This window comes from Sinocyclocheilus anshuiensis, unplaced genomic scaffold (genome assembly GCF_001515605.1).
Source record: "Sinocyclocheilus anshuiensis isolate Anshui unplaced genomic scaffold, SAMN03320099.WGS_v1.1 scaffold2229, whole genome shotgun sequence".
NCBI classification, from domain to species: domain Eukaryota; kingdom Metazoa; phylum Chordata; class Actinopteri; order Cypriniformes; family Cyprinidae; genus Sinocyclocheilus; species Sinocyclocheilus anshuiensis.
In genome coordinates, this window is record NW_015552799.1 from 155,708 (window position 1) to 172,442 (window position 16,735).

At 34.9% G+C, this 16,735-nt stretch overlaps 1 protein-coding gene across 2 annotated transcripts in view; it reads right to left on the minus strand.

Annotated features, from left to right (window-relative positions):
• runx3 (RUNX family transcription factor 3) overlaps positions 1-16,735 on the minus strand; it is a 66,788-nt gene that overhangs the window by 10,375 nt on the left and 39,678 nt on the right. For both annotated transcript variants that reach the window (XM_016459690.1, XM_016459691.1), the window contains 2 exons: positions 5,424-5,582; positions 5,284-5,286 (listed from right to left, as the gene is read on the minus strand). In XM_016459690.1, coding sequence (XP_016315176.1) covers positions 5,284-5,286; positions 5,424-5,582 — 162 coding nt within the window. The remainder of the gene's footprint in view (positions 1-5,283; positions 5,287-5,423; positions 5,583-16,735) is intronic.

Below are 16,735 nucleotides of genomic sequence, written 5' to 3' on the forward strand. Positions count from 1 at the left end.
TATATATATATCAAACCAAAATATACATTAGCACAATTAATAATAAGGCACAATGTGATATTTAAAAAAATCTCAAAAAATTATTCCAACATTATTTTGTATCTCTATATTAAAATGTATATATATTTCCTCTTAAAAGTTGCTGAAAATTAAAAAAAAAATGATAAAAGAAACATAATAAAAATCTTTTTCATTTATATACAGAAAAATAATAATCTATAATATTAAACAAATGTATCAAACCAAAATATAAATTAATGCAATAAATTATAAAGTGCTGTGTGATATAGTTAAAAGAAAAAAATAATTAATCGCTGTGCAATACACAGTAGTTCAAAGAGATTTCTAAACATTTTATATCCTTTTGATAATATTTAAGATACCTCTACATAATATTAAATATATATATAGCAATATAACAATATATAAAATTTTATTACATGTAAACATTTTTGAATGATAAAACGAACTGCTGAATCAGAGTTTAAAATCAGTTCACTGAATGAAACGGACAGTTGATTCAGTTGATTAAACTGGTTCATGGAAGTAGTCTAAACTTACAGTACCGGGGATGCTGTTGCTTAATTTTAATTTTATTTTGGCAGCGAAATCATCATTAATATACAGTGCTTATTAGATATGCTGCCCAGCCCTGAGTGCGTATTTGTAGGATTGCGACACAATGAATTTGTCCACACATGTTCAGTGTGAGAGAGCTGCTAGTGTTTTCATCAAAGGTGCCGAGAAAAACAAACATGAAATCTTATGCTGGTGTCATATTACACACACACACACACACACACATGTTAGAACTCCATCTGTCAAAAAGCATGTGTGTGTGAGTAGATAACTCTGAAATCTTTGTTTTGCTGACGAGCCAAGAAAAGTATCAGTGTGTCACGAGGAATGATATTTTGGGTGTCTGTTAAAGGTGTGTGTGATTATCAGATATCTTATCTCTAGCATGTGACGCCTGTATGTGTGTATGATCCAAACGCTTTTTGTCAGCATTAAAATGCAGCTGTCTCTCTCACACACCCACAACAGTCGCTGCACGAGTCTAAAATAAGATACTTTGGGAATTATAGAGTATGTTTGTGTGTGTGTCAGTGCACTGAACTGCCAATTTGACATGCAAATAAATCCTGTTTGCTCTCAGACCGAGATGAGATAGTTGTTACAAGCTAATCGCTGCGACAAACACACATACACGTATGAGATATGAGACGTATGTGAGTAGATTTTTACATTTTCAGAGAAAAATGTGAGCGGTGCTTGTCCATGCAAAACGTAGTCTGTGGTGGTTGATTACTAGTCCAGGACAAAAGCTTGGGTCCCTTCAATGCAAGTCTATGGGATTTTGTTTTTAATTTGAAGTATCATTCATATCTGTAACTCCAAAGATTAATACTTAAGGTTAGGAGTCTGAATAAATCTTGAGCAATAGTAGTAGTGATGCTTGTCTTCACAAACACCACTAATAACACGCAGTTCTATCTCTCTCTCTGGTTTTCACCGCACAATGATAAATTCTTTAGTATAAATGCTCTTATTCAGGCCACAGCTGGTGCTTCTGCTGAAAATCTCACTCAAATATTTTGATTGGCTGAAACACAACGTCAATAACAAACAGATTTCTACCACTATTAAAGCAGCATGACACAGAAACAGTCTGTGAGCAGTACAATATGTGAGATTTGTGCATCTCTGAGAGGACTAATGTTGGGGGAGAAGCTAACTAAAAGTAGCAATGTAACTTAATAGTAATATCTGCTCTAAAATATGTATTTATATATATTATTTAAGTATACATAAAATATAAATTTATAGCAATAAAAAAATAAAAACATGAATCAAATATTATTAAAAAAGATACTGTCCATTTAAATAGTATGATTGTGGACATAAGAGAATAGAGAGTAAGAGAGAGAAAGAAAAGCTGTATAACGTTGAGTGGAAATGCAGGCTTTCCTCAGAACCAGCAAAAACAAACACAGCCACCATGAAGTCTGGTTTTCCTGTCAGATCTTTCACCACACGTTCTTAAAACACTCCAACACTCTCTGAAGTCCACACACACACACACACACACACACACACACACACACGTGTAGTCTCAGACTCAAACCATCTGTCTGTTCACTGACTGTCTGATACTGCACACTAAAGGGAAAAATTAAATGATGAATTATTCAATAAAACAATTAATATAATTCATATAAAACATATTTCTATATGAATATAAAAATATGATCATTTAAACAATTAAAAAGAATATACATAAAAACATAAATTATAAACATAAATGCCTACATGCAGTTTCAGGGAGAGAATGTCATAAAAATTTTAACAATGCAAAAAAAAACAAAAAAAAAACAAAACAATGAATGGTCCATAAAGTACACTTCCTTGTCTTTATGCAAAATAATTACTCTTTTGCACAGACATATTTGATGTGCGTGTCTGTTCCGCACTGTGTGGGATATGCATGAGCGCATGAATAAACGCTGCCAAAATAAACACACAGCTCTGCCCGCATCTCTGTGTGCTTGTTCTTTTTTCTCTTCATTAAACTCCCTCTGCATTTTCTTTCGTTTATTCCTCATTCGTTTTTATTTCTGTCTGAAATAAATGTTAACTAAAGCCAACTTTAGTTCGCTTCCCCGCTCCACCGGCATGACAATAGGTGTGTGTACGTGTGTGTTTGTGGGACGGCGCTGTGTGCTTGACAAATCAGTTTAAGTATGAACCATGTCTGTGTTTGTGCTGTGAATTTTGTAACTTAATATCTGTTTACAGTCATCAACAATCTGCTAACCTCAAGACTCCAGGATGATGCAATCAACACACACACACACACACACACACACACACACAGTTTACATCATTCAGGTGGAATGAGAGACCATCTAATTACCCTGCGATGAGTGTGATAAATCTGATTAAACATGTCTATCTTACACATGTCTGTCTGCAAACCTCATACCACACAGAGCTGTCTGACAGAAAGTGTTGAGACTTAGGCATAAAGATGAAGTTGGGACGACGAGAGAGACAGACAGCCAGAGACACAGTGCCCTGAGGTGAGAGATAACTATGCTAATATCAGACAGTGAGGTTTTGATGTATCACACACACTCACATGGGCCTACAGCGGTGACAGACAAGCAGTCTCCCGACAGCTAAAGCTAAAGCTAGTTAATGTATTATGTCTGCTTCAGATGTGTGTGTGTGTGTGTGTGTGTGTGTGTGTGTCGGCAGTCTTGGTCTCTGACAGCACCATGAAGACATAATTCCTCTTCTAATCCACCTGCAGATATGGATACTAGATGGGCTTAACCCGCTCAAGCACACTCCTGACGTGGTAAGCGTAAATCTCTCATTCTACTCTTGCTGAGCACTGGATGAGTCACGGCTTTGGTTTTGCAGGAATGCTTGTGTAAGCGTCAACCTTCAGAAATCAGGTCAATCTGATGGAGGAATTTACCAAAAACCCCAAACAAAAACACCAGCGAAACATTCAGTGCCTCAAATTCACTGGCTTATTGTGGATAAACTGCTCATCAATAATGAAGGTTACGAAAGTAACCACATTTTTATGGGATCCGGTTGACCATTACATTATGTCCTAACCAGACACAAGTTATTTTATTTAATGCCTTACAAAACAAAATTATATGTTGTTTTATATATACTGTATAAAATGTTTTACTTTTATTCAGCAAGGATGCATTAAATTGATTAAAAGTATGAGTAAAGGCATGTTAAAAATATATATATATATATAAAAAAAAGATATTTATTAAATAAATGCTGTTCTTTTGAAGCTTATCTGTTCATCAAAAAATATGTGAAAAAATGCATCAAAAATATTAACAGCACCAAATCATCATATTATTGAGCACTAAACCAGCATATTATAATGATTTCTGAAGTATCATGTAACATTGAAGACAAATGGCTGCTGAAAAATCAGCTTTGTCATCAGAGAAATAAATTACATTTTAAAGTATATTAAAACAAAAAAAATTGCTATTTTAACTCATAATAATATTTGACAATTTTCCTGTTTTTACTGTATTATTGGTCAAATAAATGCAGCCTTGGTGAGCAGTAGAGACTTCTTTAAAAACATTTTTTTTTAAATCACTTTTTGTTATAACAAAAATATTTGTATGAAGTTATGTTTTTCTATTTTTAATATTTAAATGTTTTTTTAAGAAAAGGCACCTCTTGAAGTTGTTTGATGAATGAGCAGAATTTTAAGTAGTTTCACAATTGTTAGTCACACATAAATCACTACATAATTCTCATACGGTGTTATTTAAAACCAATAATAAGAATGGAACCAATGAGATTTGAATGTGGGCGGAGCTACCTAACATAACCTGACAGAAATAGAAGCTAAGTGACTGACAAAATGAATGTTGTACACCCATCTGGTTTTAACATTCTGTCAGAACTTACGAACTTACAGTAGTAAGGACTAAATGAATAGGTTTAGGTTCGATTATGGATTTGCGAATGGCCAAAAGAATGAAAGAAAGATGAAAGAACTGCAGCGGGACATGATTTGACCCTCGGGAGCATTTGGTCTGTCACGCTTTTTGATTGATTGCAGAGAGAGATGTGAGTCACGAATGCTTAGATAATCGTAAACACACGACAACTCTGTTTGAGTTTTTACGAAATATGAGCGATTCTGCCTACACTACAGATGCAGGGAGCAAACAAGAACAAATAAAAAAGGCAAAATTGTTTAACAAAATGACAAAATCAAAGCCAATGAAAACATATCAGACGTTTGATATACAAGATTTCATTGTGTATCCAGCTCACAAACAGCATCCAACTTAGAAACTGAGAGAAGTAAGGAATAAATTCATAGGGTTATGACCCAAATGATTGAAAGAACTAAATAAAACTCATTTGACGCTCTTGATCTTAGATGAGCGTTTGATTGAAATGTGAGTCAGACGGCTGCAAACACACACCAGTCTGAGTTCTTTTGAAATGTGAGTGATTCAGTCTACGCTGCAGAAACAGTGAGCAAACAGTAATGAATAGAAGAAGCACATTTCAGCAACACACACACATTACCGAGAACGGGTGGGGTGTGAAATCTGCCTGGGTGTGTATGTCTATTTGAAAATAGAAAGATAGACTGCGAGCGAAGTGCATACGTGCCTTTGAGAGTGTGAGAGTTTTGCTGGTTTGCTAGCAGACATCATGTTCAAAGGTCTTTATATGCGTCTGAGAACGTATCCTCAGCCACTATCGCACATGCTGACGTGGGAGCCGAGATTGAGAGGGGTTGCTAGATTCCAGACATCGAGGTGCGAGTTGTTGTGATGAGTCTGAACGTCTGACTCAAGCAAACACATACACTGGATCTGTAGGGCATCCAGGGACAAAACACGCACCTGGTATTGGTGTGGTGTTGGAGGGGTTGTAATGGGTCTGGTGGGAGCGGGTGGTCCCGTTGCCAGGGTTCATCCTCAGACTGGCCCTCTGGAAACGTTCGATGTCACTCATGCGATCGGTGAACTGCTTATGAGGGTCGTCCGGCTTCATTCGGTGACCTGCAGAGAGATGGAGAGAAATGCATTGGGTTATTATGATAGCAATATCCCAGATTCGATAAAAGTTAAGCATAATAAATCAGAACGATGGTGGCACAATAAACCAGAACATAACATTTTTCATTGTCATGAATGTTTACAGTAAACATACTTAATTTTGGAGTAAATCAAGCCAGTGTCAGTTAAAAGCTGAAATTTGAAACTTTAATGACTAATTCAGGAAAAAACAAAAAAACATGTAACACTGTCCGGTCATTTTGTTTATGCACATTAACTTTCTGGTTATTTATTGATAACCAGAATATATATGATTCCTGAGAGTGGAGTTTCTTTATGTAAACATTCCCTTTCTGGTATCATGCACATATTATGTGGATGTTACAGGGTTTACCGGCTTTACAGGCATTAATAAATTGAAAGATTGGATATCAAAGGCTGTAAGAAATTCCATCACACAAGTCTCATAACAACTTTTAACCTACCATTCAAAAGTTTGGGATTGGTAAGATTTTTATTTGATTAAAAATACAGTAAAAACTGCAAAACTGTGAAATATTATTACAATTTCAAATAACTGTTTTCTATTTGAATATCTTTTAAAATGTCATTTATTGCTGTGATGAAAAGCTGAATTTTCAGCATCATTACCCCAGTCTTCAGTGTCACATGATCCTTCAGAAATCATTCTAATATGCTGATTTACTGCTCAAGAAACATTTATTATTATTATTATTATCAATGTTGAAAACAGTTGTGCTGCTTAATATTTTTGTGAAAACTGTGATACTTTTTTTTTCAGGATTCTTTGATGAAAGTTCAAAAGAACAGCATTTATTTGAAATGGAAATTTTATGCAACAATGTCTTTACTGTCACTTCTGATCAGTTTAATGTTCTTGATGAATAAAAGTATTAATTCTTTTTTTTTTTTTTAAAGAAATCTTACTGACTAAACTTTTGAATGGTAGGGTATAATGCAAAAGTATTCATTTTTTTGGTATTTATTTATTTATGTTTATAATTAAAAATAAGTAACTGAAGTAACTGAAATAACTGACATGCTACAAATGCAGTAAACAATTTGGCAGATTTTCACATAACAACTTAAAATAAACACTAAAATACACAGACAAGACAGCATCCTAACTAACTAATGGAACCTGTTTTGGAATGCTTCACATAGACAGAAACTCACACAGGAGCAGACACACTCACAAATGATCCCAATAAAATTTGACATCAGTGTTTCACAAAACTAACAACATCATGTTCTAAGCATAGAATTACACAAATATTGGGTAAAAAGGGTCTGAAAAAGAGCTTATGGCTTTAAGACAGAGCTGTGTACTCAGTCATGACTCACGTAATGCTTGATAATCCACAGAGGAAATCACCAAGAAAAACATCAGTGACTGTGTGTGTGTGAGTGTGGGCTTATCACAGACAATAAGTTGCCATAGCCATTACACACACACACACACACACACACACACACACACACAATCATCATCATTATCATATGTGTAGTCTGGTCGGCTCTAATGGATGAGTTTAATGTGACTATCAGTGTGAGGAACATGTGAACATTTTGTGGTTTTTAATGTGGAGTAATGGCTGTATTTGAATATTTTATTCAGATATAGAGGGATAACAGACGCTGTGATATGGATTTTGTGTGTTCTTGCCCTCTCTTTTACCCAAGGGCAATCCATCACTCCACGTTTTTGTACCCCTGGGGTAATATTTCAGTCAGTTTATCGCTCCCTCCATTTGTTGCTGCTGTCTCCCTCTGATTTGATTTAAATGGTAAACAGTCATTTTTGTACTTTTTGGTTTGTTTATGAAGTGTGAGATACACAAAACAACAATCCCAGAGGAAAGGAAACCATAATTTCTTAGTTGTTTCTCCTAGACTGCAATGAGATTAAATGATTTTTCTAATTCAAAATATTTAATTATATGTGCCATTTCTTTGTAATTATTTGTGAAATGTATTAGCAATTTCTGAGTGACGGCTAAATCCTTCATATAAGGTAAATCCATATAGAGACGTTTTGTTCTCCAACTTTTCCGATGTTTCTCTTGTGAAAAGGACTGCAGAAATCTGCAGTACATCTGCAGAAGTTTGAAGTGCAATCAAACGTCAATTAAATTTCTCATCAAATGATCTGAGCTGCTATCCACATTCATTCTCTAGCTCCTCTCTTACTGTAGGTCTCATTTGTGTCTATTTTTATTTCTCTCAATACATTTCAGTAGAAAATTTGAAACAAAGTTGATGCTTAAATGCAAAACAACTGATATCTCTCCACTGCAGCTTCTGAGGTATGAAAGAGCAACCAAGTCAAATGTAAGGATTAGTAGTAAATATTACATATTCAGCCTCATGCAGTAACATTTACTAAGCTGTAGTCTTACTGTAAGTCACAATAGTGTGATATACTGTATATTTTCTTACTGCAGTTTGAAAAGTTACACAGTTAAACCCTGTCTGCTCAGGCACTAGCGTGGACAGTTTCTCTCCTGGATGGTTGTGGGGTCAAACCCTACATCTGCCCTGCCTACATTCACCCTGTCTGAATTATGGATGAATGAATATTTCATAGGTAAGGGGCACTTAGACAGGAATGTTGACTTTTTGTGAGAATGATATCATAACCACAGGACACACACAGGCACACTAATTAATAATGAGTGCATCCCTCTCATACACACACATACACGCACGTCATGGGGAAGTGATCTGGGATGAACTCAGCACAACTGCAACAGACACATTATGATATACACAATATGCATGTACACCACTCTTATAATAAAGTCCTAAATGCAATGAAAATCTCATCCTCACACACATTTATTTATTTAGCATGGTTTAGAGTATGCATTATTTTTCATGTGATAGGTAAAATTAGAATAATAAGTAGTACTGAAATGGTAATTTGGCAAAAGTAGTGTCTTTTTTATCAGATTATATAATTTAGTGAGATTTAGTTTAGTTTATTTTGAAATACATACATACATTTACCTGGCAGAGTCAATGATTTAATGACACATAAAGACAGTCGCTTGAAATGGTTCCTGAATTAATCAATGTTTTGGAATGAAATGGTCGAGTAACTGATTCACTGAACACTCATAAAGAAAGTTACTTGAGTAGTTTCTGAATAAATAATTTGAATGAATGATTCAGTGACGAACACTCATAAAGAAAGTTACTTGAGTAGTTTCTGAATAAATCATTTGAATTAATGATTCAGTGACTCATTCATGAATTGGAATGGACAGTAACTCGTCGCCACCTACTGGTGTAATAATGAAACTTGAAGAAAGAGTGACTTTCTTTGTTTATTTATTTATATAGCACTATATAAATACAACTAAGTTGCCCAAAGTGCTTTACAAGGTACACATAGAAAATAACACATCAACATGAAGTAAATAGCGTAAAAAAAAAAAAATAAAAATAATAATAATTGTGACTGAAAGCACACTAATGATGGGAAGAGCAGATAATTTGACCGACTCTCTCATTTGATCTTGTACAGCCAAAATGAAGAAATTGTTAATCATTTACTTAATTTGACCGAAGTTAGATGTGATTTTTTTTCAATAGGCAAATTCCCTGTACAACTTCACAAACAATCTTTCATCATATTCCAATTTAGAACATCATAAAAAATGCAGCAAAAGATAAATTACAAGAAACATAAATAATTAATTCACCTTTCAATTCTTTCTTTCTTCATGTGACAATTGCAATGAACTAAGCTTTTTTTATTTTCTTTACGACCCATCACTAATCTACACCACAGATGCACAGACTGACATGCAAACACAGACAACAACCATTTTTCGCCAGAAATTCAGTGTAAAAAGAACAACTACAAATGACGAAACTTGTGGTGCACTCTTTAATATTAAAGTCTTTCTCATCTTAACCCATTTGGGACATGTCCTGCTCTGTTTTAGCATTACTTAAAGTTTCATTGGCACTCTCACATAGTGTAAAATCATCCTGCCCAATAAATACTGTGATATTAACAGTATAGCTATCATCATCATTCATTCAAGTCCATACTTTCTGTGAGTGGAGCGTGTACACAGAGGCCCTCTCGGCACACTTTCGGCTCTCATACTCACACTGATCAACTGATACGCCCAGCTTCCTTCCTTTCCTCCCTCTCTTCATTCTCTCTCTCTAACGATGAAAAGAAAGAAACATATGTTCCCTTTTGGACTGACAGAACACAGGCTCTTTTAAGCGGTGTAAGAGTGTGTGTGCATTTGGGCAGGGCTGAAACTCGACATCCACTGTGGAGGGCCAGACATGTCACGGCAGGCACACTGTAAATATTTGTATGGGTGTCTATAAATGGGGCTGATAGGCACTTGATAACATTGTGAAATCAATCTGCACAGACTGAAGGTAAAGCATGCTTTTGCTTGACCGACTGAAGGAGGTTTAGAGATGTGAAAAATAAGCAGGCTCAGATGGATTTTGCTGGGTTTTCTAACATTTCTGTGCTTATTTTGAAGTAAAATCAGCAACAACAATATATAAATATATATAATAATAAATAAATAAATGTCTTCAACTAAGACTTGAAAAAAGATTTTTCAAAAATAAAACAAGGATTTTTGGAGGGTTTACAAGAAAATGCTATTTCAGTCTTTCTATTTCAAAATGTCACGTTTAATTCAATGTGTTACTTGCTGTTTCTCTGTAATTAACTGTGAAATATACTAGTAATTTTTGAGTGAGAAGTGATTCTATACCATTTTTTCCAGTGCTAAAAACATCAAAAATGTAATTAGCAAAAATATTGAATAAACATGCAAGAAGCAAAAAAATAACTGTTTACACACAATTGTTTTCATGTTCTAGAATTAACAATTTTTCATGCACTATGGCATTAGATTATTTCACTTTTTTAATGCAATTCTGAAGAAATCATAGGCATACTTTTGACTTTTGGCAAAAAAAATTACCAACCACAGCACATTTTGTTTTTACGTGCCATTTACAGACAATACCACAATTCAAAAAGATGGAAAAATTCAAATTAACTTTGGTAATTCAGCTCTTATTTTTTTTTCTCTTAATTTACAAACACTCATTTGGTGAATATTAAACCTTGTAAACATACAGACTTTGGGCAGCTGAGGATCAGAGCAGTCTGAATTTGTTCATTAGGGTTACCAGCTCTGAAAACGCACTATAAAGCACTTCTATGACTTGAAATGTCTTAATATGTTGAATAATGCAGAGCTCCACCAGTCTTTCTCTCCACCGTTGTAGCTGACGGTTGGTGAGAGTGAGTTTTTGCGTACGTCAGGTGTGGAAACCAAGGCCTCAGATGAAAGTGTGTTTCCGTAGTAACGAACGCTGGAGACGTTTCTACATCTGCTAAGATCGCTGCACCTGTCTTCCTTTTTGAAACACCCTAAATTCGGTCTCTCTCCATCTGAGAGTTGTCGTGATGTCAAGCCAGTGTGTGACCAATCCCACTGGCCCATGACAGGAAGAGGGTTTGTGCCAGTGAAGTGTGTTGGGCGGTAAACTGAAATCTCAAACAGAGCCTCTATTCAACCTCAAACTGCACACTGCACTCTGTTTCTGAGATCTTTTTTGCACCTCAAATATGAAGGGTATCAAAAGTAGTTTGGTAGCAGACCAATATCTAAAGATAAGTCTTTCTACAGTACTAGTAATTCAGAATACAGAATTTGTAATACAGGTAATACAGAATGTGGTAGGTGCCTGTCATACTGATTTCGGATATGTGCATGTGTGGAAATGTGGTCAAAACGCCTGTCTTGGCAAGGTATTAATGTAAACACAGTCAGTTATGTCTTAAGATAATGTCAACAGATGGGACAGAAAATCTGGATATGTGTCAAAATTTTTGATCTGTGCATTAGATCTTGCAGTGTAAGTGCATAAAAATAGACCTGCCACTGTATATTATGTTATATTATGTACTACATACTAATCCATATTAATACAAATATTTTAAATTAAAACATTCAACCATGTGTAGTGGTTGAGGCATGTGAAAATCATATAAACAATTCCAATGGTCCTGTTTGCAAGGGAATAAAGAATCTCTTTTATTATTATCTCTAATCCTTGATTCATTCTCCAGGGCAAGTTGGAGCAGGTGAGATAAAGAAAGACCCTTCAATAGTGCCCATATCCATCAGGCAAAACACCAGCCAGAGGCAGTCACCCACCGCTTTGTGTTTTCTATGTCTGTGTTGTTACGCCCTCTTTCCTTTTCCTGTTCATGTCTAATGCAAAAAAGAACATGAAAAACAAAAAGGGTGTAACAACAAACATGTGCGTTAGTGGTTTTTTGTGACTTCAGTGAGAAATTACATATGCGTTTATATATGTGTAATATATATATGAATATATATAACATATCTGAAGTTGTTTGATGAATGTGACTTATTTGTGAACTGCTTCTTTGTCTATTCCATATCTAGATAAAGAAGAAGCTCAAAAATAGGAGTATTAATTTGTTTCACAAAAATGAATCACATATAATTCACTACATAATTCGCATACTGTATTATTTCCTAATTTTGATGACTTTACTCTTTCTCTAAGCTGTGTAGAATGAGTATGTGTATCCAAACCTTTGAGGGGCAGTGCTATTGTATGCATATATGCACCTGCATATGTGTGGTTTGGTGTTTGGTTGGTTTTGGTTGACCTAGTTGCAACTTAAACCAAGAAACCCTTCTGACCCAGATGATGCGACGTGCTCAACTTGTATGCACATCGTGTCTTCGAACAAACATGCATCTGACGGAGGTGTCCTGCTCTCTGCTGGCTGTACGCAGCTGGAATGTACTGAAATCGAACGGCTGGAGTTTATAGGACAAAAGAAAGAGTGCACTTTGTGTAAAGAGCATGATTTAGGAGCGCATTCCCGTGCCAAACTAATGAAATTCAAACGCAACTGAGCTTCAGCGTGAGGAATTTCACCCGGCTCTTTAAACGGGCAGCTCTCAGCAGAGACTGACTGTCTGAAGGCTTTATTTGAGATTATTCTGGAAGATGTAGTGGAAATTAGGGAGGAGATGACAGAGAAAGAGGCAGAAGTGTTCTGATGAGAACTGCTAGAGGTGTTAAAGGGCAGGAAGAGACCCTTGACTTCAAAACGCAAGCGCCTACGTGTATATGTGCGTGTAACAGGATTTGAAGCAACTGCAGCTTGCAGGAGTGTGAGAACTGAGATATATCTGTCATGTAGAATAGGTTTCAGTCTTATAGTTCACACATGCAAATGTTTACTTTGCCATCTAAATGAGGACATAACGTAGATATAAAGTTTATATGTATAGTCTAATTATAATTTCTTACTCAAATTTTTGCCTTGCCTATATAATTTATTGTTATTTATTTTAAAATTCTAATGTGTGTGTATATATATATATATATATATAAATATATATATATAATATAATAATATAAATGTAAAAATACATTATATAAATATCATTTATTTATATTTTTAAATAATTATATATAATATTTTAAATATATGTAATATATATATATAATATATATAATGATTTATATACAAAAAATAAACATTGAAATACATTAAAATATATTAAATTACATAAAGTACATTATACTGTATATATTGTAATTTATTTTTCTTTATATAATTTATTATATAATTTTATATATACATAAAATTAATTTAGCCTTGACCATTATACATCTGCTTTGTCTTTGTGTCTTAAACTTCCATGTAAAAGTCCTCTGCACATGTGAAATAACAAACAACATTTTACTGCTTTTGCTTGCAAGACAATCCAAACTGAAATTTGTTATTTAAACTGTTCAGATCAGTCTGGAAAGATCAGTGATTTCATTAAAAATAAATTCAGACGTTCATTTCTAATATTGGGATTCTACAGAATGATCTGCAGAGTTTGACAGACTTTCCTAAATTGAATCTTATCTTTAGATCTTCCCATATTTATAAATAATAGAATATATTCTACTTCCTCTTTATTATCTTGCCATCAGTGGATGGGTCAAGTTTCTGAAAATCAAACCGAAGTCATTAACGTACGGCAGTCATGGTCAAACGTATCTGTCTGACGTCAGAAAGCTGTGGAAGTGCGGAAGCAAGATAACATTGAGCTTGAAAAGTTAAATTTTTCATGGCACAATGAAGTCTTTCATCTCAAAAGATCAAGGATAAATTGATTCCTCATGATATGACCCATTTAAAATGCTGAAACACTACACTCTGACAAAGAGAAAATCTAATTTTTCCAACAAGCTCGGCATGTGTGTGTGTTACTGGAAGTCTGGGCACATCTCGCTTCTTCAATTAGGCTATTTGCAGAATTTTCCTCACTGTTAAAAATGGCAGAAAAATAAACAGATGATTCACTATAATATTCCCGTAACACTCCTCCCTCGCCTTTCTGTCTCTCTCTCCTACTCAATGCCTCTCAGACGTTTATCATGGACTGTGAGGTGCTTTATTATGCTACTTTATTAAATTACTCTTTAAAGCTACTAATGGTGTCTGCTTGGGTGAAAGAATAAACAAGGAAGTTCACAAACACAAGCTGAGCCTGTAAGATGTGTGTGACTTGTGCAAGGGTGTAGATACTCCATGCCTCTTTTGTCAGCATTTGTTGAGTTTATCCCTCAAAGAAAAGAAAATATGACTGGGAGGTGAAGATAATGAGAGGACAGAATTAACTGTTACATCCTCAAAGACACTTTTTTTGTAGCTGGAGCTCTAGTATCAGCAAGGATTCATTACATGCATGCTAAAGCAGCAATGTGCCCATCCAATGGTTAAATCTGCACTGCATGCATTTCCACTGTAACGAATCGTCTGTTCATTTTTCAAACGCATTCCAATCATTTGCTGTCCAATATTGGCTCCATTCATAATTAGCGTCAGCAGTGACGAAAACTGCCACTAGCTGTTAGCGTTGCTTTGAAGAAACATTCATATGATGCACTGATAGCAGAATGACTGTTAATAGCATTAGTGTGACGATGCCACCATTAAAAATGTGCAGAACACTCACACATGCAAGATTTTTATCCTCCAATAGGAAAGAAAAATCTCAAATGAAGACCCCTTTATAGCATGCAATCAGATTTTCTTAAAGAAAGAGATGTATACTTTATTTTTGTTTTTGATATCATCTGCAATATGCAGAACTATGTATTCATTTCTATGGGTGCGGCATGCATTATTTAATGGATGACACACCTGGCAGGTGTTTTACACGCACACACATACTAATGTATGCACACTCCTTTATTTACAGAAACACAGAATGATATCTGTGGAAAAATAACACAGCAAATTATATTGTTAACAGATTTACATGCCCTCTGCGAGCTGTGTGCCAAAATGCAAATACAGTCGAACCCGAAACCCCTGATCATAATCTGACCAAAAAGCATCTTTAAAATGAATGCTGCTTGGTTTGACAGGTTGTTAGGTAATGACATTTATACATTTAAAAAAATTTGGTGTTGGATTTATTCTGAAACAATTTTCACTCTAGCAATTTTCACAAATAATTACAAAGAAACAGTAAATAACACATTGAATTACACATAAAATTGTGAAGAAGTGAGGCTGAAATTGTATTTTCTTGTAAAACACACTCCTATAATAATTTAAGTATGACTATATTATCCGAAAACTTTCTAGGTCAGCTGTATTTATGCTATATTAAGTGTGGATAGCATTCATCATTTCAAGATGCCTGTGCTACTGTGTGTTGTGCGTGTGTTGTTTGTATGGTCCAGGTAAACCCTCTGTTGTGGGGACCAAAGTTTCAGGACATTTATTTGGTTCCTGTGAGGAAACCAGTTTACAAATCATACTAATACTCTTTTTTTTTTTTTTGCGTGTTAGAGAATGTACTGTATGTTAACAGTGTTTATGTCATATCAGTCCGTCAGAAAAAGTTTTTTTTTTTTTTTTTTTTTTTTTTTTTATGTAGAAATGCAGGAAGTTTTCTGTGAAGATTAGGGGGATAGAATATACAGATCACAGAATAAAAAATTATTATGTCTATGGAAAGTCCCCATAAAACATAAAAACCCAACGTGTGTGTGTGTGTGGTGGTGGTGGTGGGGGGGGTTGTCCCCGTCCATCAGGTTTATCAACTCCACAGGTAAACATTAATGAGGTATTATTCTATTGGCAGCACTATCAAAGTACACATACTGCCTCAGTCAGCCCGTGCCTGGGGGAGAAGAGGGTGTGGTTTTTCTTATGAAAGATGCCATCAACACAACATATCTGACAAAAGCAGAATACACACACACACACACACACACACACACACACACACACACTCCAGTGCATATTCACACACAAACAGCAAATGAACAAAGCAGTGAATTCAAAAGACTTCAGTCTAACACACACACACACATTCATATTCAGCATGATGGGATGGTCAGTGTACACTTTTTGCTGTACTAGTTTTCATTTTTATAGCAAAAAAACAATTTTGATAGAGGATCTACATGTCAAAGTCTAATGCAACCACACCACCGTAACCACGTGAAACAACGCTCACTCACACATCATTTCAAACTGCATTGCGTCTGAAGCACCTGTTCATTAGTGCTAGTTGAGTGAGCATAAGCTACAGGTACGGCAGTGTGACCAGCTCTACAGGAAACAGCTCTAAAGAGTCATTACAGGCCAAGCATCAGCCAGCCAACATGTTAAATATGACGTGCATGAGGAAATCTAGAATTAAAGACGTAACCAAAAGGTGAACATAGTGCCAGATTGAACCAAAAGGGTTTTTTGCATGTACTTTGCATTACTACGTATCATTGCATTTTATAAAATATCAAAACAAGTAACATTTCTCAGGTAATGCTAGATTATTTTTTACAGAACAAAAACATGTCCAGGTCACATTTCAAATGTTCAAAAGAAAGAAAAAAATTTATAAAGTTTATAAATTTATAAAGAAACTGAAGTCTATTTTTAGGGTCATTTTCTCTCAAAATAAGTTATTATTTCTGTAATACAGTGACAAAAATACTGTAATACAACTCTTTAAGATTAAAATCAGCATAAATTATGTAATACAATAAATGAATTTATAATTTACAATTTA